The sequence below is a fragment of the Bombus huntii genome, chromosome 14 (genome assembly GCF_024542735.1).
Source record: "Bombus huntii isolate Logan2020A chromosome 14, iyBomHunt1.1, whole genome shotgun sequence".
Classification (NCBI taxonomy): domain Eukaryota; kingdom Metazoa; phylum Arthropoda; class Insecta; order Hymenoptera; family Apidae; genus Bombus; species Bombus huntii.
Genome location: NC_066251.1, coordinates 2,581,446 through 2,605,696, shown reverse-complemented (window position 1 = coordinate 2,605,696; position 24,251 = coordinate 2,581,446). Strand labels below are relative to the sequence as shown.

At 40.3% G+C, this 24,251-nt stretch overlaps 1 protein-coding gene across 1 annotated transcript; it reads left to right on the top strand.

The window, feature by feature from the left end:
• Positions 1 to 627: 627 nt before the first annotated feature.
• Positions 628 to 23,911, top strand: LOC126873481 (protein gooseberry-like). The gene is made up of 7 exons (XM_050634363.1): positions 628 to 682; positions 10,343 to 10,656; positions 11,287 to 11,416; positions 16,488 to 16,490; positions 18,333 to 18,504; positions 18,668 to 18,952; positions 23,650 to 23,911. The coding sequence occupies exons 1-7, from the start codon at positions 628 to 630 to the stop codon at positions 23,909 to 23,911; spliced, it is 1,221 nt and encodes a 406-aa protein (XP_050490320.1).
• Positions 23,912 to 24,251: the final 340 nt, after the last annotated feature.

Below are 24,251 nucleotides of genomic sequence, written 5' to 3'. Positions count from 1 at the left end.
AAGGAGCGTGAAGGTACGCGTGGAGAGCAAGCCGAAGAGGCCTGCGCTCGCAAAGGAAAGGAGAAAGTCGGGCGGAGTCATGGAAGAGACCACCTCCACCTTCAGGAGGTCACCTTCGAGGTGACCAATGCACCGCTCGACTAGAGCCATCAAGGTGCTCTTGGACCCAGACGTTCCCACCTCGACAGGGCCCCTGAACGAAGGCGGAGCCTTCTTTGCCCTCGGTGTTACCTCGGCCTTTCTTTTCCTTTCTTTTATTCTCAGCCTCCTTTGCCGCCAGCCTCCGTACGAATCGGCAGCCGAACAGTTCGAGCCGAGACCCCGAAGCAAACAGGTCTCACGATCGTTTTACTCGCAACCGGCAAAACAGATCCGTTTCGGTCATCCTCGACAAGACAGATCGTTTCGCGACCAGATTACTCCAATTCCTTTTTCTCTAGCTCGTCTTTTTTCCTGCCGTATCTTTATTGTAAGTTCTGTTCAAGTTGCGTGTGAAGTGATTGCAAGGGACAGTTGAGAAAGAATCGAAAGGAGAAACGGTATTTCGGTTACGTTTATTGATAACGTCTGGCGTTTTGTGGTGGCTTGGTGATCCAAGGACGGCTGAAGACGACCACGATTAGCTAGATGGCAGTCAGCACTCTGAACATGGCACCCTATTTCACTGGATATCCTTTTCAAGGTACGTGTGTTTGTTTGACGAGATGATCTCGCGTGTACGTTAATATTAGGCGGTAGAGAATTTTGTATCGAAGAAATTGGAGCAAGTAGAACGTGCAAAGATAAATAACGCGGGAGATTAAATCACTTTAGCAATAATTGTTCAAACAGACATACTGCGAATATATTACAGTTTTATGCAACACTATGAGTTCGTCGTTTTAACTGCTCTGGTGGTTCTAGTGTTAAAGAACGGTTTAGAGGTTTTGTGTTGGAGCAATACGATAGTCTGGAGAGAAATGTGTTTTCAAATCGTGGATAACTGAGATTTTGTTCCGAGTATTTCATTCTTCGTATTGATTAATTAATTAATTGATCGTTCTCGCGTCTCCATCGTCTCTATGTAATTGGCCTATGCGTTATTTCTTGGTCTTCTCAAAAAAATCCCAACGCGGCGTTATTTATTATCTGTAATATCAATGATTATTTATTAAGTGTTATTTTAAAGAGATATTAGTATCCTTTCTTGTATAAATTTATTAATTTATTTGAAGAAAATTGGTAGAAGCATTCGTATTATGTACATTATGGGACGCCGTTTTCTATTGGATACCGTCGCTAAACACGAGCCACCGAAGATTGTCCGGCGTCAAGGAAAACAGAAGGAATTCTCCTCGTTAGAATTACATAAACTCCTCGTATTTACGATATATTTATTAAAATTAAATTACGATATTTATTATTCGATTCTACGTTACAACTTTGCGTATTGAACATATAGGAAGGATTAATATATCCAATTTCCTATGTTGTATATGCATCTTTAATCTTAAGACACTTGCTTTTTCATGGTTAAAGTTTACTTTAGAAGAGTTCGATATAAAATTTCAAATTCTAATGTCTATTTGTAAATTGATAAAAAGTTTCATAAATATTATTTACGAAGATTGAGTACAAATTATTTTGTTTACTGTTTTACATAGGTATTTGTAATTATTCACGTTGAGAATATTTATTACAGGTATTTCGTATTGATTAGCTATCTTTTTTTTTTATCATAAGTTGTCTATTATTAATCTTACACCTATTGGAAAAAAAATCGGTACAAAGGTTGGCATGTATAATACAAAAAGATGGTACATTGCGTCGTGAAATTTGTCAGCGACGAAACGTTGAACTTTTTTCAACACATAGGTTGTCGAGTGTAACGTAAAAAAATATACGAATGAGTGTATTTAAAAAATCGGAAGTATCAAAATTCGATGAAAGAGAGCCGTCGCTTACCGTTATATTCGACACCATTCATCATTTTCAGCGCGTATGTATCTCGGATGGTCCGATGCGTAAAAACTTAATTTATGTGATAACATAATAACGGTAGGGACGGATATCAAAAACACTTTATCACATAATGTATGAATTATGATTTCGTGTAATATCTGGCTTGATATTTTATAAATTTTAGACTCTATAACTTGCTGAATTTAATTTGAAATTATTCTTATACCCGTTGAACAATTTCGCGAAACTATTCTGTCGTTAATATCGTTGAGTTTGCAATTTAATTTCATATTAAAGTTTATAAAATTATAATGTTCGATAACGTAATGTATGATGATAATACGTAGATGTTTCCAATCTTTTCAATTACATTCATGTTCACCTAACATTTTTCTATATCGTCTGCAGCAACATTTTCAAGTATCATCTTGCTGAAATTATTATTCTCAAAGCTTAAACTTCCATAGTAAACGCTTATTTCGATTCTCTTCTCAAATTGTCGTTACTTCCTCATCTTCGATTGATAATAACTCGCATATGAATTAATTAATTCGCGAATTCTAACGTTTGAACAAACTTAATAATAAATGGAATCATAGTCGAAATATCGTCTGGAAAGCGATTGTCACTGCAATCCGATGCAAATGAAGATTGCAGAAACGATATGCATCGAAACGAGGCTAAAGTTGACGTTTCGCATACCGACATATATCGACGTCGGTCTCCTCTTCGAGGCTGCTTCTCAAAGGGCAGATGGAACTTTTACAGCCGATGTTAATGGTTTTACGATGCGCTTCGAGTGAATTATTCCCCGCCCGTTAAACGCTTTTGCCTTTTTTTTCCCTTCCACGCCTCGAGTGACCTTCTTCGGACGCATTTCATCTTCGAGTTACGCAAACCGTTTAATTCGGCCCCGCGAAAGCGTGAATTAATTCGGGCCAACGAAGTTTCGACCATTACCGATTCCCATCAGAAACGATGAAAGGTTTCGAATAAACGCGCGTGAAACAAGCGCACGCGCGTTTACGACTTTAATTCGCGGTCTCCATTATACAGGGTTGCTCAATTATCATTACGAGAAACAGAAAATTCTTGTATCTATTTTATTTTTATTTTAATGAGCATGGGTGGCTGAATTTGGGTCATTCTCAGGTGATTACGGCCAATTTTTTTACGTTTGACCATCGTTTCTTACAATGTTGAACGCTTTCTTCAAAGAAACGTAGAATTTTAATCTCATCGTTACAACGAAGTTTACTGTTACATATTTTACAACGAATTGTAATAAAATGTCTTTTATGGAGCAGGTTGCCTAGAATTAATCGACGGGTGCGCTGTAATCGTATTTCATAGAATATACTTTCGCTGTCTCGATTTTTTAAACAATTAATACAATGTCCCTAAATGATAAATAGAAGACAAAGGAATACGGGTATATTTGATTGCTCGGTTTGGAAACTGTGGATCGTTATACATTTATGAGAGAAAATGCAAAAATTTTCAGACTGCACGTAATATGTAAAGTATATATCAATTAGCATAACGCGGTCCAACTATTATTTTCAATTCCGAGGTCGACGACACGGTAAAAGCAACGTATTACATTTTATCGAGCGATGAGAAACCGAATCTTTAATTAAAAATACCCGGAACACGTTACTTTATATTTTTTTACAACGTACTTTTCATTCCATCTAGCGTAACCTCAGAATGAAATATACAACACGATAAATCTTTATCTTACATACCAAACCTTATACGACGTGCTCTGACACATTCTTCAACACATAACTCAACCAGACTTTCTCCAGATCTTGCACAGACTGATCGTATTGTATCTTTAAATCCACGTCTATGTAAAAAATATACTTTATCATTTAAATCGTTGCTACAAAAATCGCACAAGTTATTTGCTTCTTCAGAAAATTCGTAGCATTTTCGGTAGACGTTGTCATGCGATGGGATTTGTTATGGTCTATGGGATATCGGGCAAATAGGGAAATAATTAACGAGCGGATTAAACAATAATTAAACCTGAAATTTAACAGGAAAAGTTAATAGAAAAGCTTCTTCATCGAACAAACAAAGTCAAGCCCCTGTACCGACGTAGAAATATCAATTAAGCTCCATTCTATTAAATTCGTTCCAATACCCTCGCGTGCTTAAGTTAATTAATTTACTAGTTGCAGAAAATTCGTCCAATAATCAGAGGAATATTTAGTATTACGAACACTTGCAAACAAAGAACAGAAAAATTCTCAATTTAACTTTAAGCGAACCCGACAATCGTTAGATTTCAATTTTTCCGTACACGTGCAAACATTTAAAAACTATTTTATATTAATTGCATATTATTTCCTACGATGTTTAAAAAATCTGCCTGTCTAATTGTAACTTTTCAGTTTATGAAGAACCCTGCAACGGCACCTGTATCCAGAATAAGTTTCCGCGAGTGTTGGAATAACCGTGCGATCGTTTCCACTTTCGTACAGGTCATAAGAAAAAATACATCGGCCTCGCCAGAATAAGCACGAAATACACGCAGACCCATCGCGTTCGGGGTTAAACATCGTGCGTTCGGCGCCTTTTCTCGGTGAACGCGTATGCTACGTCTGGAAAGAAGTTCGGCTGTGAGGCAGGCCACGCTCGTGGGCGTCGGAACGTGAAAGAGTTAAAGTACGTAGCCAGAGCCGTGGGTACCTAATGTCTGATATCGGATAGGCCGCGGGCGACGGCACGTTGATTGAAGCCTTCGCAACTCGGAACTCACACCGAACGTTAAGTACATGCATCCTCTTGGTACATGCGGATACTCCCACTCAGGTACACGGCCACCTCTTCCTCCTCTTCTTCTGGGCTCTCAAATCGTTTCCCCTTGGCTTTTCATCGGGGCCGCCAGGCGAGCAGGCAACCAGCGATCGAGACACGTTCCCGTCCCGATTGTTTGCGCAATTCGTCATTTATCATGCGGTTACGAATGCTATTCGAAACGAACGGAATTGGTCATTGATTCTTGATCAACCGAGCTCGGAATGGTTAACGAGCGGTTTGTTTTGCCGGGTTTGGCCGCTCTGAAAAATCGTCCGGAACGCGCCGCGTTATGGATTTTAGGTTCGTTAGCTTCGTTAAAGTGCTGGCTCCGGCTGTTCTTATTGATTCGCTGTGATTTATTCCTCGTAGAGATACGTTCGATGAGCTGGCACGTGAATTTTAGTTACTTCATTCTTCGCCGGACTTTTCATTTTAATTTGATCGTTGTATTTCTAGATCGTCGTGGTTCTGTATACGTTCGTGTTTGTTGATCGACTTCCTTGTTCTGGTTTCTAGGGGTCAGTAACTTTTTTATAGATACGACAGCTATTTTATAAAATAATAAATATGTTACGATATACGATCGTTATTATATTTTCATACGTGATTCTAACATTTTCAATACAGCGATAGGCAGCCGCAAATAACGTAGAACATGTAACGATGATTCTTTATCGTAGACGAGTGTTACGTATCATTTTTCAATGTTTCTTATGTATATATATTTTTGTCGCGCTCCTTACGGCCTTGAAATATTTGTCCCTTTGCTTTCGATCGTTCGAAGTTATACTTGCATCGAATAGAAATTGAATCTTTCCTTACTCGTGTTATAAATGTTACTAATAAGAGCGATCTAAAAATACTGTTAGAGAACGAATTAGAGGAGAAATAAATGTGTGAAATGTAGGATAACGAATTCAGGAGATACAATAAATATGTCAGAGTAATGGAGGAATAGTATTCTTCTTATGGATTGCCAATCTAAGCTGCAATTCTATAGTAAAGTAACGTTTAATAACATCGAAAAGAAAAATTCACGTTATTGATGATAGAAGGCGTAGTCTACTTCGTGCACACGAGATTTGATAAATTAAGTATACTTTATGGCCACTGCTAGTCAAATGATATCTAACAAATACCAACACCATTGAAACTCGATAGCCTTAGGGTAAATTTTAATCATGCGAGTTGCGTCGAGCGAATTCAAATCGGGGAAGCCCCTATCGCTTCATATCGGCACGATCATGGATATTAGCGTGATCGCCCACAATCAATTACCTGTTATCAATAATTCATGCTGGGAATTATTTTCTCCATCATACCGAACAGATCGGCCCCTTTTATCTTTTCTACAGGGTGGTCTTAGCTCCGCGACCAGATACAAAGTTCTCAAACATGTTAATGAGCGTCACACGTTTCTTGCTCTAGATCTAGATTATGCTTCAGCAAGTAGTTTCCATCGGAGGATCGAAATACGTTGAAAAACAAAGATAGAGAAGTTGCTCGTTCAAAGATAAACGAGGATATACTGACCGACCTGTTTACGATAATCCTATGACACTAGCATCACATCTTCGTAATACTACGTAACTTACGTCCATACTTTGAAAGATATGGTACTGCTTTTATAATAAATTTTATAATTTTATAATAAAAATTAATTGACACGAATGTTTCTTAATTGGCCATTACACATTAACATTCACAAATCTAATCATCCTAAGCTGAATGAAAACATCTCAAAACTAATCCGATTGCAATTTCATTATCCGAAAAAGAGTCTTCTTGAAACCCAACAGAGTCAACAATTTAAATTCTCTTTGACCCTCGATATTAACCCATAGACATATTCCTCTCTTCCTTATTTCTACCAATTACCACTCACCATCAACGAAGATCCACCTTGCTTCCTTCCCACTAGCCAACATGTATACGCGCTGTTCTACTACTTGTAAAACGTTACTACTTCTTTTATTACTACTACCATCCCTTTACTACCCTATTACTATTATACGAAGATTTTCTACGTGTCCTCCCGTGTCCACATACAGTGAATATGCGTGTCCACCATATGGTCGATACCTTCGAATCACAAGACCGCGTGCTCCTTCATCAATTTCTGGCTACGTTCCAACTACGTGTATCCCTGAGCTTTTTAAACATCCTCGCATAATTCGTCCACGAAAAAGGTATACTACAACCCCGTAAAAAAGGTCGAAGAATTAAAGATTCGAAGATCGAGAAGACTTCCGACGAGACTAAAAAATTCCCAAGAATTACGTTCATCGAAATTTCCTCCTCTGTGTAACGACTATCAGATAGTAGCTTCCTTTAAATCCTCTCAACCACCACGTATATAGCGGATCACCGACCGCGAGTTATTCGAGTAGTCGGTCGCAACAAAGTTGCACTTACCATGCCAGTGCGCAACAAAGTTGCTCTTACCATGCCAGTGCGCAACTTGTAACCGTGTTTCGCTAATGGAGGACACATCGACCGGGTTATGCAGAAAATTTCACATATTGTCGCGCCAACGAAGTCCATGGGGACCCTGAAGAAGTGGCCACCCCGTGACCAGGTCCTTTCGCTCCGAGCCCGTTTTGGATCCCGCGCGACTCTCTTCGCGCGTACTGAGAGGAACGTGGGGCAAAGACGAAGACCGTGAAAAGAGAAAGAGCGAGTGAGATCGAGTCGGCGGCGGCGGTCGGCGCCTTTTGATCTTGCCTGTAATCCCGTCGGGCCCCGCGGCCTGACTGACGTCATGAGAGGTGTCCGAGGGCCGTGCGTACGCGACGATCCGCCTAAGAGCGCGGTGTGTGCGTTGCACGCGCTTGTGGATATGTCCTTACGCGCCTTACGGGCCATCGGGATCCCACCAAGTAGGAGGGAGGGGGATGTAAATCTCGCGGACTTGATGAATGACGAAACGGGACTACTTTGGCGGCACCAGAAAACGGCCGATGGAGACGATGGTGGGGTACATCTTTTTGAGTTATGCCGTGGTAATTAGCAGAAGTTTTCGTAGCAGGTGTTACGAAGGATTCGTGTAACGACAGGCCCATTACTACGATGATTATCAATTTTTAGCGAGTCGTTAGCCTCCACTATCTCTTTTTCTCTCGCTCTCTCTTCCTCTGATTGCCTATCTCTTCAGCATTCGAATTGCGGGCGGTTTCTTTATTTAGGACATTAATTGGGTCTTCTGCGTTTCTTTTCGACTACACGTGCAGTTTCTGCGCGTCGTTGTAACGTAACCCTTGCAGTGGGTGTTTTTTTAGGTGGCAGATAAAATTTCTTTTTTAGCGATTGTTCATCTAATTTGCTGGATTGATCTACGCTCTTGGTATGGTCAAATATCTCGTAACGAATTCTCAGATACAGAACAAATTTGCTACGTGTGATGAAAATACAAAAGATAATCCTGTTTCTGCCTCGATAAAATTCGAAGTCTAATTTAGTGAAGGATAACTGCATGTTCTTGTCGATCGCGAAAACAGAAAATCTGAAGCGGAATAAAAATCATTTTTATTGGTTTGTTAGCCGTGTTACCTATTTTTTACGAATTACACCAACCGAAATAAGGGTACGTGGATGTAGGTGGAGCAAAAACCAGCGATTTCGAACCGTCGACTTGATCATTCGCAATCTTGTTCCTGAAATTGGAGGGGTGGATAGCGATAAAGTGTCAGCGGATGCGAGAGCATAGAGTTCAATGTTTCGTCTAACATTACTCTAAGAAATGAGACGTCATATACGAGAAGACTTACGAGAGCTCTCTCGCGAGAACACCCCCTCGAGCAACGTGTTTGAAACAATGGTTCTTTATCGCATCCAATTACCTGTGCGCGTCGTAAAGTTTATATCGCGGGTAGCACACCGTGCACTCTTGCGGTTCAGCGATATTTTTTTTTTTTTTTTTATTTCGATGCAGATTTACAGCGAATGTACAAATTGACGGGATCGCAATAGAAATTAATTAAGTGTTACAGAAACCTAAATCTTCTACACACGCTGATAATTTTATCTTTGCGTGCGGTAATCGATGGAGGATCTTCGGTTCGATAATTTTGAATCCGTAAGTTGTTCAAAATCAGATATGTGGGTGTTACTATTGTACGATGTTGAACGTTTTATTCTTTTCAAAATATCAAACGAGCACAACGTTGCGAACGGTTATTTACCTATCGCTTGTTTTACAACTGTTTTGATTTGTATATTACGAAACCAATGTGTAAAGAATACACAGAGAACACATTATTCTGCCCTTTTCATAATTTTAAAAATATCGCTTGTCCTAATATTAACATGTTGAAGATATTAAAATGTTGCTTGTTTTAATATCAATATTAATTGATTTCTATAAAACTTGATGAATCTAGAGCATCTTTTATCGATATTATATTCTGTAGACATAATATTTGCATATGCAAAACCATACGCATAGTGTATGAGGTACACGTTACTCTTCTCTTGCTTAGTCATGGATTTCTGTCTTACGTGCAGTTCTTTCTTCGTCGAGTTTCACGATGCGCTTAATAAAAGGACCGACAATAGCATCTCTTTCGAAGTTCCTCCTTCGAAGACTTTTTCAAAGGGTTGCCGCTCCTTCCTACTTACTTTTTCGCTTACATTTTGCTGCTCTCTTGTTTCACTTCGTTATTATAATTAGGCTCGTTAAAGTGGTTTCTAATTGCAAGTAATTAGCGTTTGAGTGGCATTTCGCGTGACACCGAAATTTCTGCACAACTTTTATAAAACCGAAAAATGTCCACTTTATACCAGCGCAGATTTAAGCTTTCGTATTGCATCGACTCTCGCTTTCAAATTGATTTAGAAGTATTTTTACACTGCATATACGGTTTGCATGAAATTGCACGCGTGTTTCGATCACTGAAATTGAAATCAGCGTTGATGATGACTTGGGTGACTATCTGGACGTTTTATCGTGGTTGCTACTGTTGCAGGATTTAAACATTTTTTAAACAACTAAAATAGATGCTTGTATTATCCACAGAACTTTGGATTTTCTCGATCTTGATAAAAATTGCACGTTCCAGAAGAAAATCTCATAGAATTTAGTTTAATAACAGCGTTTAAAAAAGCTGTACACAAGTTGATTAAAAGACTTTCAGGAGACCAGGTCAACGTTATAAAATTAGAGCAGTTCAAGATGTTTCGTATCTGCAAATGTGTTGCACAATACGAATTTCTTAAAATTGTGCTGACCTCGTGAAAAACCTAATTTAGGATCAACTAACGCGTTTCATTCCCATTGCATACTTAATTTATCGCATATTAACCCTTTCATCTCTAACGAACTTTCTGCGACAGAGTACGCTTGTATAGACATCTTTCTATTCTCGGTGCTCAAACGAATTTAACGTTAAACCGAAAAACGAAGGAAATATTCAGTAACGTGATACCAGTATCAAATGCGTACGTACATCCTCGGTTTGTAACAAGCGGTTCGTTTGAACGCCATATATGATTTCATAGTCGTGACAGGGTTAACGCGTGTTCCATCCATGCCAGTTCTCACGCCAAGTATCAATGCAAGTATATTACGCATTTCCATCTTTCCTTTTTCCAGGACAAGGTCGTGTGAATCAACTCGGAGGTGTTTTTATCAATGGACGTCCACTGCCGAATCACATCCGCTTAAAAATCGTGGAAATGGCGGCAGCAGGTGTAAGACCATGCGTGATCTCCAGACAATTGAGAGTTTCTCATGGTTGCGTGTCGAAGATCTTGAATCGATATCAGGAAACAGGATCGATAAGGCCAGGTGTGATCGGCGGTAGCAAACCACGCGTCGCGACACCGGAAGTCGAGGCGAGAATCGAGGATATGAAGAGACAGAATCCTGGGATATTCACCTGGGAGATCCGCGAGAAATTGATAAAGGTCTGTTGATAATGTCTTTACGCTATTGATCGCTCCGTGCAAAAATGTTTATGGTCTATAAGACAATGTTTTTATAATTACGCGTCGTGGTTGTTAATTAAACGACGTCATTCCTCTTTTCCTGACGAATTACTTTAACGATTATTTATTAGAGACAGTTGATTGACATAAGCTACTACGTTTCAAATAAATCGGAATTTTGCTCGTTTATGAGGGGAAAATAATTAATTATAATTTCCTGTTTTGGTCTGGTAATTAAGAATTGGCACAAGAGTCGCTGTAGTAAGTAGATTGCTTGAATAGAATCCGATCGAACATTTTGCGATTGTGCGAGGTTTCAACGCAGCTTCAAACCCTTTACCACAATTCTAGCTGTACAGTGATTCAAAATATAAAACGAAAGTCGACACGTACTTTATTTATACAATTTCTAATATATCACGTTTCTCGTCGTATATCATCTACCGTTGAAACATTTCACAGTAAATTCTTGAAGAATATTCAAAGCCATTATGCGATCGTACATTCGGTTAAATATTCAGAATACATGATGGAGGACGTAAAAGGGAGGAAAATGAAGTTTGATTAATTTCCATTAGTATACTAACTGGTCCAACGTGGTTCTGCCAGCAGGATGGTATCTGTGACAAAGCGTCAGCGCCGTCAGTTTCCAGTATCTCGAGACTTCTTCGTGGCCCCACGAATCAGACTCGTCCTGGAGATGATCCTCGAAGAAATCATTCCATTGACGGAATACTCGGTGAGACCATTTCTTTCTTTAAGATCATCGTCGTGTAATTCGATATTTAAAAGAGAAAAAACCACCTGTACATGGAAATCGATAGAGATGTACGACGCGTGTAAATTTGCGAACATTGTCGCTGTTTTAACATCGCGTAAACAATTAGGCCAGCGTAAATGAAACGCTCGAGGTAATCGACCGATAAACGTAATTACAGCGTACGGCTGCGTTAATTGAGTTAAGGTACCGTAGCGATAAATACCGCGTACATTTTGTACCGGCTGAAAAAAAGCTGTAGTTCGTGGTATTACGACGATCCTTGTAACAAATTACGTTATCTCAATGGCGAGAAAAATTTCATCTCCTTCGGCTCCTTTTTTAATAGCGACGCTACTACTATATTTTCAGAATTTATTCCTTCTTGAAATTATATATAGAAGCAATCTATGGTTTATAGTTAGCGTATCAGGCTTAATCCTCGTGTATCTACAACACTCGTACTAATAAGTAAAAATTTCTTCTGTTAGATCGTTGATGAGAGACTTATAGAGTTTATTTTTTTCAATTAACGGGTCGTATTATCCTGACGATATAACGATCGTCTCTTTTCATGATCTATTACTACAGTAAAAGATACTCGGATCCCATATAAAATAACTCTGAAAGATATTACTAAATATAGATCATCCGTATTGGTACGAAAGGCCATTACAATTATCCCCGAGAATATACGTATCTCTATATTCAAACAACCATAATGGATCGTATACGAGCAGTCGATACACTATTGAAACTTCTTGTGTCTTTCTGTTACTGTATCCACTTTCTACCGTATTTGTCTGCATACACACAGCTCGAATCTGCTGCAGCTATGGAGATAACACTTTTTGACAATTCGGAAACGAAGAGACCACGCGATTATACAGGAAATATAATCAAACGAAATTTTGCCTACAAACAACGAAAGAAGTATATAAAAGAGAAAAGGTATATTCGAAGAAAGGAGCACAATTTGACAAATTTTGTTTAGAAAAAGCTACAACATAGCGGAAGGACGGCTCGATTAAAGATCAAGTAGAAGCAAATAAAATTTTGATAAATGTACGCGTCAGAAGCAAAGAGGGTACAGTGTAAAATAGAAAAGGAATATTAAAAAAAAAAAAAAAAGTAGCAGAATTTGACAAACATTGTTCAGAAAAAATATCGACGGAGATATAAAAATATCTGCGAGAGTAAAACTCGACCGACCTTCTCTTCCACAAAATCAGCAACGTTTCTTTAAATAAATCTATTCATCGGGAGACTTTTGCTCGCTCGAAGGACTGAATAGTTTCGAGGGCAAGAGGAGATTAACGGGAATATAGGTCCGGCCGGCGGACGTAAAGGGAGTTCCTTTCTTTTTTATTTATTGGTGGCGGTGAAGCTCGCGAAGAAATATTAGGCGTCCCGTGGTGCGTAGATGTGTCGAGTTTATTACCTTGTCGGGAAGATTTAGTTTTGATTAGATGTACGCCGGGGAATTGCAGCCCGATGTAAGAACGGCTGGATGGCCTACCTGTTGATCGGTTTGCACCGCGCCGCGCACAAATCTTCATTTCGTCCTCGGTCAAATTACGTTGTACCGGCTGGCTCGAGAATCCGGAATGCGTTATAAGGCGTTTTCTAAGTGAAATGTTGCATGATTTAGTAAAGTTTGTATTCCCACGATCATATCCTCCGTAGAAGAAAATAGCATTGCTATACCAGCGAGCTACAATTGCACTTCCTTCTCAGGCAATAATCTCTCTGCGTATACTTAATCACGTGAATCGATTCTTCTCATTTTACTACGGATATAAACGGCGTTGCTTGGGAAATGTTTGAGAAAATTAGTTTGTTGCGGCTAATGATCGTCTTAAGTAAGATTTTTTCTTTTTTTTTTTTTTTTTTTTTGACGACAGGCGAAAGGGTTGGAAGGGTGTATTTTAGCTTACGATATCCTTTTTCTTACTTTTGTACGGAATAACTATACTCATTCCCTCGGTAGTTTGTGCATATACGTTTTTCTCCGTGTTTCGGTAACACTTGCGAATTTATTTAAAAACAATAAAAATTAAAGTTGTAAAACGTTGAACAGGCATACTTGAAAAGCAACTTTGCAATGGCTTCGTGATTCCAGTTATTCTTCTTGTTTTTGACATAAGAAATTCGACGATTGTTCATTGGAACGAGTTTAGCTATTGGTAGTGTTAGAACGAGAGAAAAGTGGATAAATTCGACAAAATGAATTGAAACACTTTGAAGTTGGATTTTTTAATAGATTTTCTTTAACATTTAAAATAATGATTTAATAAATGATAGAATTCATGTATTATATGTATTATTCGTGTATTATAGGCTTACATCGATATTACGAAGCATAAAAATGTAATTAATTAACCGCTATGGCGGATGATACGATATAAAATTGAAATAAAAGACTGGAGTATCGTATCCATCGCCATGTTGACGTGCAGTCGACGTAATGTCAGGAAGGATAAAGAATCTCTTTGAATACTCTCCCCATTGGATGTAAAATCTTTATGGATCTTTTCATTCCTGCTTTCGCGCGACGTAAGGGCAATGAGGTCTTTTGAAACATTCAATCGCGATTGTGGGTTTTTCGGAGATTTGTATAGAAAGAAAAATAGATATGCATATATGAAATGAAAAATAATAAGAAGTAACGTTACGTAAGTTAGGATTTTAACGCTGCTGGCTGTGATAAATGAAAGGAATTAAAATTATTCTATCAGATTACGCTCTTCTATACGCATACTTGTAACGCGGTAAATTTGCAAGAATTAGAAGCCCTGTTAATTACGATAATAATTTTCTACGAATGAAATATTTTCTCACGACTAATTTTCTAATTGTCTTCTAATAAACGAGCTTCCCTTAACTGAAACGAACAACGTCGAATTTAGTCATCGCGCCATAAATAACTTTTTTTATTAAAGTTACAAAAATGAAAAATGTCTGCCTCGATACATCGATACTAATTAACTTTATACCCACTTTTACGCCCACCCAAGGTCCTAATTTTTGACTTGCTCTCTATTCCTATGTTGATATATGAAATTACAAGTGCCATTATAAAGTAGCAATAATATCTACCCCGTTTAATTCCACGTAGCGCTTACGTTCGAACACTCGGCTGAGCATTCTCATCCTCGTTAAAAATTAAACGGCCAGTTAGTACAAAACGGAAAGCTAGAAAGCAGCACGAAGGCAAAAAATAGTGGGCAGAAGAAGAGGTTAAGGTAAGAAGAAGAGGCAGAAGGTCGGTGAGAGCCAGAGCAGAGAAAGAGAGGACACGGAGAGGAAAAGGTAGAGCGTGTACACACGCGGCGTGTGGTCTCTCGTGCTCCGTATCCGGCTGTCTCTAATCTTACAAACCGCCAACACCAGAGCGAGCCTGCCGTTTTCTTCGAGGAACAACAGGGTCCGACTCTATTGATTTAGATGTTCCGCTGATCTAAAGTGGTAGTCAAGCGAAACTGTCAGGGATAATGATAATAACTGTCTGCTTCCCCCGACAGTAATTGTTTACACGGTTTTGGACGATTAACCCTTTGCGGTTCTCTGTTTGACTTTATACTGTCGATATTCATCATGCCCTTTGTAGCGTAACGATATCGTTTCGTCGAGTTCAACGAATCTTCGTTACGTTTAACGAAACGCGAGTAAAACTTGATAACGTACATTAATTCCAGATCTTTGATTTATTATTTTATATTTTTTCTTTACTCTATGTTTACAAATCTTTTAAATGTACAACTTTGATATTGTACATGTAACGAGTCAGACTATTAGATTATTTTATTATTTCGTTTATTATTACGTTTATCGCTGTACGTTGGGAGAAAACATCGAGAAGAAGCCAAAAAGCATCTTTTTCTCACGAGAAGAATTTAAAGCTGAAAAAGTAATATCCTTCGCGACACTGTGCAAAGAGTCACACGATTTTATTCAAAGAAGTGTATTCAAAGCGTAGCGTCGTTGCGTTAAACGAATGAAAAAATCATGCTGTTTAAGTAAACAACGAACGATCAAGATATTTTTCGTTATTTGTTGAAACAAACCACGGTATAAGCGAGCGTTGACTGGCCGTGGAAAGCGTGAAGGCTTGGAGAAGTGGTTAGATGTTCTGCTCAAACCGTCACGAGGATTTACGGCTGCGGCGAGGTCTTTAATCTCGAAGAAACCGCCGTACACTTCGCGGCGTTCAACTTCATGAATTCGAGAGCTGACGTTCGCGCAGGTGCTATTGATTTAGACGTTCGTTCCCGTCGATCGATCGACTTAATTCAGGAATCGACGCATAAATTGCCGTGTCTGAGTCGAAAGGGGAAGAAAATGTAAAAAAAACTTTTGCACGGACGCGAACGAAACTGCGATCACGATTTAATTCGCCTATCATTTTAACGAAATGCAGAAAAAATATTCTTTCGTATAATTTTTTTAAACATTAATCTTCGAAGGTTCGCAAACTCCGATCTCAACTTAAACGTGCGCGTCTAATCAAACTTGAGACACTGTAGCTTCGTTAGTTTAGGGAGCTGGAACAGGAAAGTTTCTAAGGAATATTTCGAACGAGGATCTTCCTTTCGACAGACATTTTTAAAATCGAACAATTATAAGAGTGAAAAAACTCTTCTCTTTGGAAGATCGATTTTATTTAATCCGTGTAGATGCGCGTAGCCTCTTGACTCTTTCCAGCACAAGAGACCGAAGAAAGTCTTAATTCTACGAAAATAGTTATATAACAATTCTTTGTTATTTAAGCGATGCATTCGATCTTCTCGAAAATTAAAAAACGACGTATTTGGTATTTTTTAAGAAAATACTTACGGAGAGTAGGTTGCTGGATTGCGATACTTTCGATGTATTGCCACGATAATCTAAAGGAAATTGGGCAAAAATGAGCAGTTCCAATCTCTCTGTTACAAAGTGCAGTATCATTAGTCATGAATAACTGACATTAATAGATATACAGCGTCTCGTACGCTTCAGCATTTGGAATGTAATTACAGAACAATTGGTAACGATTAGAAAGGGTGGATCGTAGCTGGTGATGAATACAATTGGGAACAGAGTGATTCTGTGTGAAAAAATAAGTCGAAAATATGCAATAAAATTCTTTCGTACGACGCTTCGTTTCTGAGAAAATCGAGTTTGAAAATTTGCCAAGTATACTTAAACCTGGCTAAGTACCAAGACTAGGTACGAGAAAACAATCGGCAGGGCGTTATTATTCGTGCGAAAATAAGTCGTAAATGTAAAATAAGATTTTTCGTTCAAGGCCTCATTTTCAAGCCTCATATTCCACGCTTTTTACTTATTTTCACGTGTAATTTAACTCCTGTCGATTACTCTTGTTCAGTTCAGCCAGTTTTACGTCTACTTGTCATATCATGGAACTCGTTTTTCTCGGAAATGGGGCGTCGTGCGAACAAATTTTACCGTATGTTTCCTTATTTTGTCTCATGGAATATTCTATCCAATTGTGACACTTTTTACACCTACCACTCTGCATGTCTCTTTATCTGACACCTGTTATCTCAATGTATTGGGTAGGCAACTAAGTGATTGCGGATTTTCTCATTACCACCTAATGACAAAACCCGCAATCACTTAGTTGCCAAGCGAATAAATCGACAAGAATCCACTGACCCTACGCAATTGTTGAATACAATCAAACTTGCGTTTACAACGTGTTCAAGCTGACGGCACAACCGTTCGTCTCGCAACATTTCCAAGATAGAGATTAGAAACAATAGCGGCGATACTCGAAAGGGTTAAACGAAAGGCTGCAGAGAACGAAAGGCAGAAACGTTAGAAGAGGCGCGCAATTACGTTGTCGTAAAACTCGACGTCGATTGGAGAGACGAAAGAGTTTCCGGTACGGAGCCTCGCGAGGGCAGACGAAAGGAAGTATCTCGTGGACGTTGGACAGGCTTTCGTTTAGCTCGGGTGGGACGGGACATGTCAAAGAACTTAATTTCTTCGCGGCGGACCCTAATTTCTCCGGTGTTTTAGTTTAGTATAGGTTCGGCTGGCACGGCTGTAATCAGGAGGGTCTTAATGGTGGGTTGCCGAGTCCGGCGTGTGAACTGTGGGCGTGAACGACTCGCTTCCTATCTTCGGTATCTGACGTGCAGCACGTGCTGGACTGGGAGACCTTCTTGCCGCTATTAAGAAGCGTGCTCCGTAACATCTCGCCGGGATCTCTTGGACCTTTAGCATCGATTCCTTTCGTCGATAAGAGCGCGGCTTCGTCCGCCGCGTTCCCTGGAATTTTCAATTCCTCCTCTTTCGCGTGCCAAGCAGCAGAAAACGCCGCTTTTCATAATTAATTTCATCACGCCTGCGTATACGTATCGTGATTGAGAGAAATCTTTCGATCGTTCGTGATAACACACGCAAACGACTTTTTCCTTCTATCTCCTCATTCGTTGATTGCTTAAAAATAGGAGATTCGTTTTTTAGTATCTTTATGCTGTTGGATACCAGGAATGATCTTTTCTAAGATAATTTGATATTGCACAAAGCGTTTGGTCGGTGACAAGATTTTCCTCGCGATTGTAGGATGAAAAATAGGTTGAGAGTAATAATTCAGCCCTGCGTAGGATTTCGTCGAAATTATTGGAGGAAAGATTCTTTACATATCGTTCGAGCTTACATTACGTGTCTAGCTGACACGACCGGAACCATAGTTTTGTATAATGTACTATGGTCATTGAAAATTGACTTCTTACTCCGGTTCAGGTGCAACAATGATACAATTGCAGTTTTAATAGTATTTGTTCAACTAAGTTACGACGAACGAGAAGAAAATAGTTTGATACGAAGGAAAGATCGACATTATTCTCGTATTGTTAATTAATATTTTTATTTTACATTCTGACTTTAGGAGGCAGCAGTGGCGATGACTCGGACACAGAGAGCGAGCCAGGAATCGCCTTGAAGAGGAAGCAACGTAGAAGCAGGACCACGTTCACTGGTGAACAACTGGAGCAACTTGAAGCTGCTTTCCATCGGACACAGTATCCCGACGTGTATACCAGAGAAGAGTTGGCACAAAAGTACGTGGAATTTTTATCTTTCTATATAAATGTTACTCTGTGTTCTTATTGGTTTATACAAAATCCAATCACCGATTCAAATTGTTACGATTAAACGAACAGAATCGTGGTAGTTTCTACACGAAACGATCGACTCAAAATCTCTTTCTCGGTTTCGTTGCAGAACAAATTTGACTGAAGCACGCGTGCAAGTATGGTTCAGTAACAGACGAGCCAGACTTCGCAAGCAGTTGAACAGTCAACAGTTGAACGCCTTCAACACAATGAGCTTGCAATCGTTTCAAACTCAACATTACGGTAGCAGTGCTGAAAGTTATCAGAGCTATGGCCAAGCATCGGTAGCTGCAGCCGCAGCAACCACGGCTGGTTATCCTCAACATTACAACTATAGCGAGAATTACTACGCTGCTCAGCAACAATGGCCAAGACCGACTGCCGAGAATTACGGGTGAGTTACTATTTATCGAAGACTTTTATTAAACAAGACGATAAAACGTACGAGCCAGTGAATGATAAACGTTAGAACCGATAGAATTTGATAGAATTCATTGCCTGTCAGGAACACGAAATACAAAGTCAAACGAGATAGCAAACAGAGGCGATGATTTTAACGTTAAACATTTTCTAAACTATCGTTTGCTCAGAGAACTTTCGTTTTCCAAGTTCCACCATCCCGTTAAGCTTCGATGCTTCTTTTTAAACGTATCTTCTCTTCTCTCTTCTCGTAAGAATTCCGCAAAACGAGCGGATCTATTTTTGACAACTGTGTCTCGTTTCCACTGCCAGAAGAAAGTTTTCCATTTGTGATTCTTCGCGCTTCGAACATAATCGTAAGTGGGAAAAATATTAATTCGGTGGAGCTTAAAAGTCAGAGAAGGACCCCCCACGAGGTCCACTGTCGAAGCAAAGTGCACGTTGTCGGGGTAGAGATACATTATCCCGGGCGTTTAAAGCGGGCAAGCCTTACGGAGGGGAAAGCTTTAGTAGAAAAAAGGAAAGAAATGCGGGAGATACTCGGTGAGGAGAAAGAGCGAAGGCAGCCTGTGCTCACAGGGTGTTTCGAACAATTAATTCAGCCATTGTGGCGTAATAACAGGTTGGCGAAATGCTCGCCTGCTGCAGCGTGCTGTTACACGCCGAGTGCAGAGGCCAATTCGCTGCAGCGCAGACCGCAAACGACGAAAGTCCCTAGGAGAAAGACGAACGAAACAGCGAACCGGAGAGCGTAGCGAGAAGTTGAAAGCGGAATCTGAGAATCTGAAACTGGAGAAAAGGAAGAGGAAGAGTTAAATCCGCGACAACCTTTCTACTATACGTGCGTGCACGTCATGTGCAATCTACTGGTCGAAAATTTGTCTTATTCGACAAGAGAACAAGTATCGAATCAAATGTTTGAAATCGGTATGTAGTTATACAGCGAAAAGATTAGATTTCATCGATGGATTAATCGTTGACAAAGTACATATCGTTCCTTCTTTATCCTTAGATTCATCTCTATAGTCTTTTCAAATTTCCCTATCTTTCTTCCTATCTTTCTTCCTCTTTATACGGTTTCGAATGTTCAGTCATCGTTTCATAAGAATCTGCGTAACATTACAGTTCTTAAACTGGAATATTTTACCATATATTAAAAAATGGAGATATATCAGATAAGATACTTCAATGAAAGAATCAGGTGTCTGATAAGACGAAATATTACGATGCCCATGGTGTATTAAAGTAGCGCCCAACTTTAACGAAACGAATCGATGAACGATGATTACTATTTGCAAATTTAAAATACAAACGCGACGATATACGATTCGCTTGATCTCCATCGAAGCTACCAAAGACAGGAAATAACAGCGAACTACGCTACTGGCCGATTTGCTTTGAAAGTCATGAATATTAAAGACGATTCGAAACTGTGGACCAGCGTAATGTACCACGCGAATAGCTAAAAACAGACGACGAAGAAATGACGAGCGTCGAACTGTTTCGAACCGTACGAATCTCTGGGCGATGGAATCCCTGAAGAGGAGAATCGGCCGAACGAGCGGGGAAAAGCAAAGAAAATAACGAGAAAGCGACGCGCGGTGGATGAAACAGGTGAGACGAAAGACTCCCCGAGGAGGAAAAGAGAAGAATGAGAAGAAGGCAGACGAAGGAGAGAAAGAGAGTTGTTGGCTCGGCACGGCGAAGCAGCCGGGACCCCACCGACACGTTTTCTGTGTGGTCCTCAATTATGTTGCTTCTTCGGCCCCCGTAATGAAACGCTACCGGCTAATAATCCAACGCGGGTCTTGATCTTCGCCGATGATCCAGCTTTAACCGGGGGACTTCGTGGCCTCTGCTTCACCCCGGAAGCGGTTCGACCTCGACTGCCACGATTTTCGGGTCTGCCTCTACGAAATTCCACCGACACCGTAGACATTACCGCGGACCATTTTTCATTCGTTTTATCGGCCTCGTGGTAGCCGCGCGATCGCGGAAATCACATCGGGCAGAAGATTACGCCACGCGATTCGATTCAGCTGAATATCATCGTCGTTTGAATTTCGCGGCGCACCGCTTTCAAGGTACACGCGTTTTATGGATATCCATTTGCGTTTATACAGGCGATAATCATCGTGCCAGCCGTTCTCTCCGTTGTTATTAAAAACGAACGCCAAGCATCGGAAATATAATGAAGTAGCGTTTTGCCTTTGGTTAATTGACTTTGCCGGAGAAGGACAGCAGGCATTTTATGCGACAGTAGCACGTATGCGTCGTTCCGATGAAATTTCACAGGGAATTGGGATGTTTGAGGAGCAAAACGACGCCGAAGCACGAGAGGAATATTAATGGTTCAAAATACAGGAAGCTTTGGAGCGGCCAAAACAAAGGGAATTATATTAAACGCTAACGCGATCGTTAGAACAGTCAGAGATATTTCCAATTTCATGTTCTATATTTTGAAATTTGCTTTCGTTGGATATTGCACCTATATCGCTGCTGAATCATTCCAAATTACTTTCGAAGTCTCTAGTCATGTTCCGTCTCTGGTGCAGAAACGTCAAGGAATAATTACACTCGTGTAGTCTTTCGATTTTTCATATAAATAGGTGAAAATTAATTTTTCCTAGATATTTATTATCTTGCTACACGCCAGTGATCTAATTATAAGAAGACTGCAGTTCTACGTAACAAGATTATACTTGTAACATACAGCGTAAAGTAAATGGAATTCGCTGTTCTTGTTAGAACGACACCATCGACTTTCCTCGCTATCTGCGATCGAACAACGGAAACCTAAGCTCGGATAAAGATATTCGAAGTTGGTTTAATCGAGCATCGGTAAGATATCTCCCCGGTAAAGAACCCTCGTGTGAAGGAAATGTCAGGATGTTTCACCGAACGTGCAAAAATTTCAAACCAGCCCATCTGTAAACGCCTTTTGCCAAACGAATTCTCCAGCCGCTTGCCTCTGCCTTAATTTCAGCGAGCGTCGATTGTAAATTATTCGTTGCAGCTAAAGTTCGCTGGAATTCATTAACAATTCCATAGAGCTGAATATGATTTGTAGCGTTGGTTGGCTAGAGGGAAATAGATTCGTAGAGCACGCGGGGACGGTCGATAAATCGTGCAGCTTCCGCTGTACCGTTTCCCAGAAGGAATTAAGGTGCAAGGACGAGGAGGACGAGAAAGGGTGGACGAGAATACGACGAAGGAAAAAGGCGCGCGGATAAAGGAAGAAGAAAGGAGAGAGAGGAATTAAATGGTTCCAGCATCGGCACGCTTTAGGGTCCTTAACCGTGCTGCTGTGCCGAAACGGTCAAAAGGGCCGCTACTCCGTTTTGAAATCGGTTGTTGGCAGCCTCGACACGCCCTAAACGATTCGTACTCGTACGTGTGCGAGCGTGAAGCTCGCTGCCTTGCCCCGGTATCGGTTTGCAAACGAGCAGCGAGCTTTGATTGCACGGCGAAACGAGGGAGAAGTTGGCCGGCGGTTACTTTGAGACTCGCGAGAAACGAAAAGAGAATTTCATCGGGAGGTTATGCGCAGGCGAAACTGCCCCGCAGTTTTAATACTTTGATACGGTCGCGCCTGCGCTCGCCAGGAACGCCGCGTCGTCGACCTGCTTTACATTCAGCGTAACATGCGTATGAATTTCGCTGCCTTCTGCGTTCCCCATCTCTCGCGATCATCTCATCCGCGGATACTCACGATGCACGTAGATCTGCGCTTTATAGGCCGTGATTCTTTTAATACGCCACCGATGACTCTCTAAGATTGGACGAGAAATTCTTTCTTTTTGTCGTATCGATCAGAGTGTCAGGTAATCAGCAGATGCTGCGAAGGAGTTTCGTTTTCAGGGCAAATTGGAATGCTTGAGGTTTAGAGAAATTAAACGTGTACAGATAATCCTTCCGTAATATAAACTGCGCATAGTTGGGGCAACTAACATGTTCCGTTCGTTTCTCCTTCGAACCGTAGATGTAAGATCGGATCATAGGTGGTCCTATTAATTTGTTTGTTAATTAATCTCGTAGAAAACGTGGTACTTATCGAAGAAACGAAAAATTGGTTTATACGTTCGTGCGAGATAACGATTCGAAATACGCAGAAAATGTCTGTGAAAGATGCAGAATCGCAGAAAGTAGATTAACAATCGCAACGTTTAGGATTCTTCGATTGAAACTTCATCCAGGAAGCTTCACAAAATGCAATTCTGGTTTGCAGAGATATTTGAACGAAATAATAAATTCTTCGCTATCGATCGAACATTTATTCGTATAGAAATTTCTTTCATACAACGACGTATCGTTTTAATTACCAAGATCGATATTATGTCAGGAATCAAACAAATTTGTATCGCTATGTAGTTAGTTACACTTCCCTTTATTTTTTCCTTCAAGAGTAGCTGATGATCGCACCAGAGAAGTTTATTATATGACGTACATAATACCAGGGTACAAGTTGATTACACGTATACCTAACATAAACGATTTTTCAACTAAATAACTTCAGCAGCGCTACACTCACGCAGTCGCACATAAATTTCCCTTCTCTGATGTAACAGAAGTCGGAGACTGTAATTACGACGATTAACTCTGCCTCTCCTTATCCTTGAACAAACCCGAGAAAACATCCATTGCAGAGCTCCGTTTCTTTTTTCGTTGCAGATTGTTCAACGCCTCTCACTACGGTAGCAGCAATCTGGCCTCTAATCTCACTACCAGCAATTTGAATCTAGGTAGCCTGAGCGGCAGTGTCAGCCCTACAGCGTCCAATATGAGCGCGTGCATGGTCCAGGGTGCGTCTTCAGGGGTGCCAACCCCGGCAGGGATAAACCATCACGTAACACCCCACAGCCCCAGCGAGGCGAAGAGCGGCTATCCTTATCTGGGTGGAATCGAGTCGCAGGTCTGTGGCAGAGTTCACTGAACCGCGGTAAACAGTTCAAATGGCAGAAAGAGAAAAACGAGAGTCCAGTAACCGAATTCTTTTTCCTGTGTAACTCCCTTCGAGAAGATTACACTAAATTCTAGAAAAACGTGAAAGTTCTAGAAAATCTAGATCTTTCATTTTCGAATTTACCGTACGAAATATGTAACGTCATGGAAAATGTACAACGTTACAGCGGAGGTAAAACGAGGAAATCTACGAAAGGCGACCTTTAACACGTAGAGTGATATAAATATTACGTTTGTACGTTGTTTCACGGGGGAAAATCGAAATGCTCTCTTTGGACATGTTAAATTATAATCCTAACGCCTGCCACGAT

Excerpts from the sequence above, each read along its gene's own strand:
- LOC126873481 (XM_050634363.1), top strand. The coding sequence starts at position 628 with ATGGCAGTCAGCACTCTGAACATGGCACCCTATTTCACTGGATATCCT. Across the intron at positions 10,657-11,286 it reads TCCGCGAGAAATTGATAAAG|CAGGATGGTATCTGTGACAA; the intron begins GTCTGTTGATAA and ends TGGTTCTGCCAG. Across the intron at positions 18,953-23,649 it reads CCGACTGCCGAGAATTACGG|ATTGTTCAACGCCTCTCACT; the intron begins GTGAGTTACTAT and ends TTTTCGTTGCAG.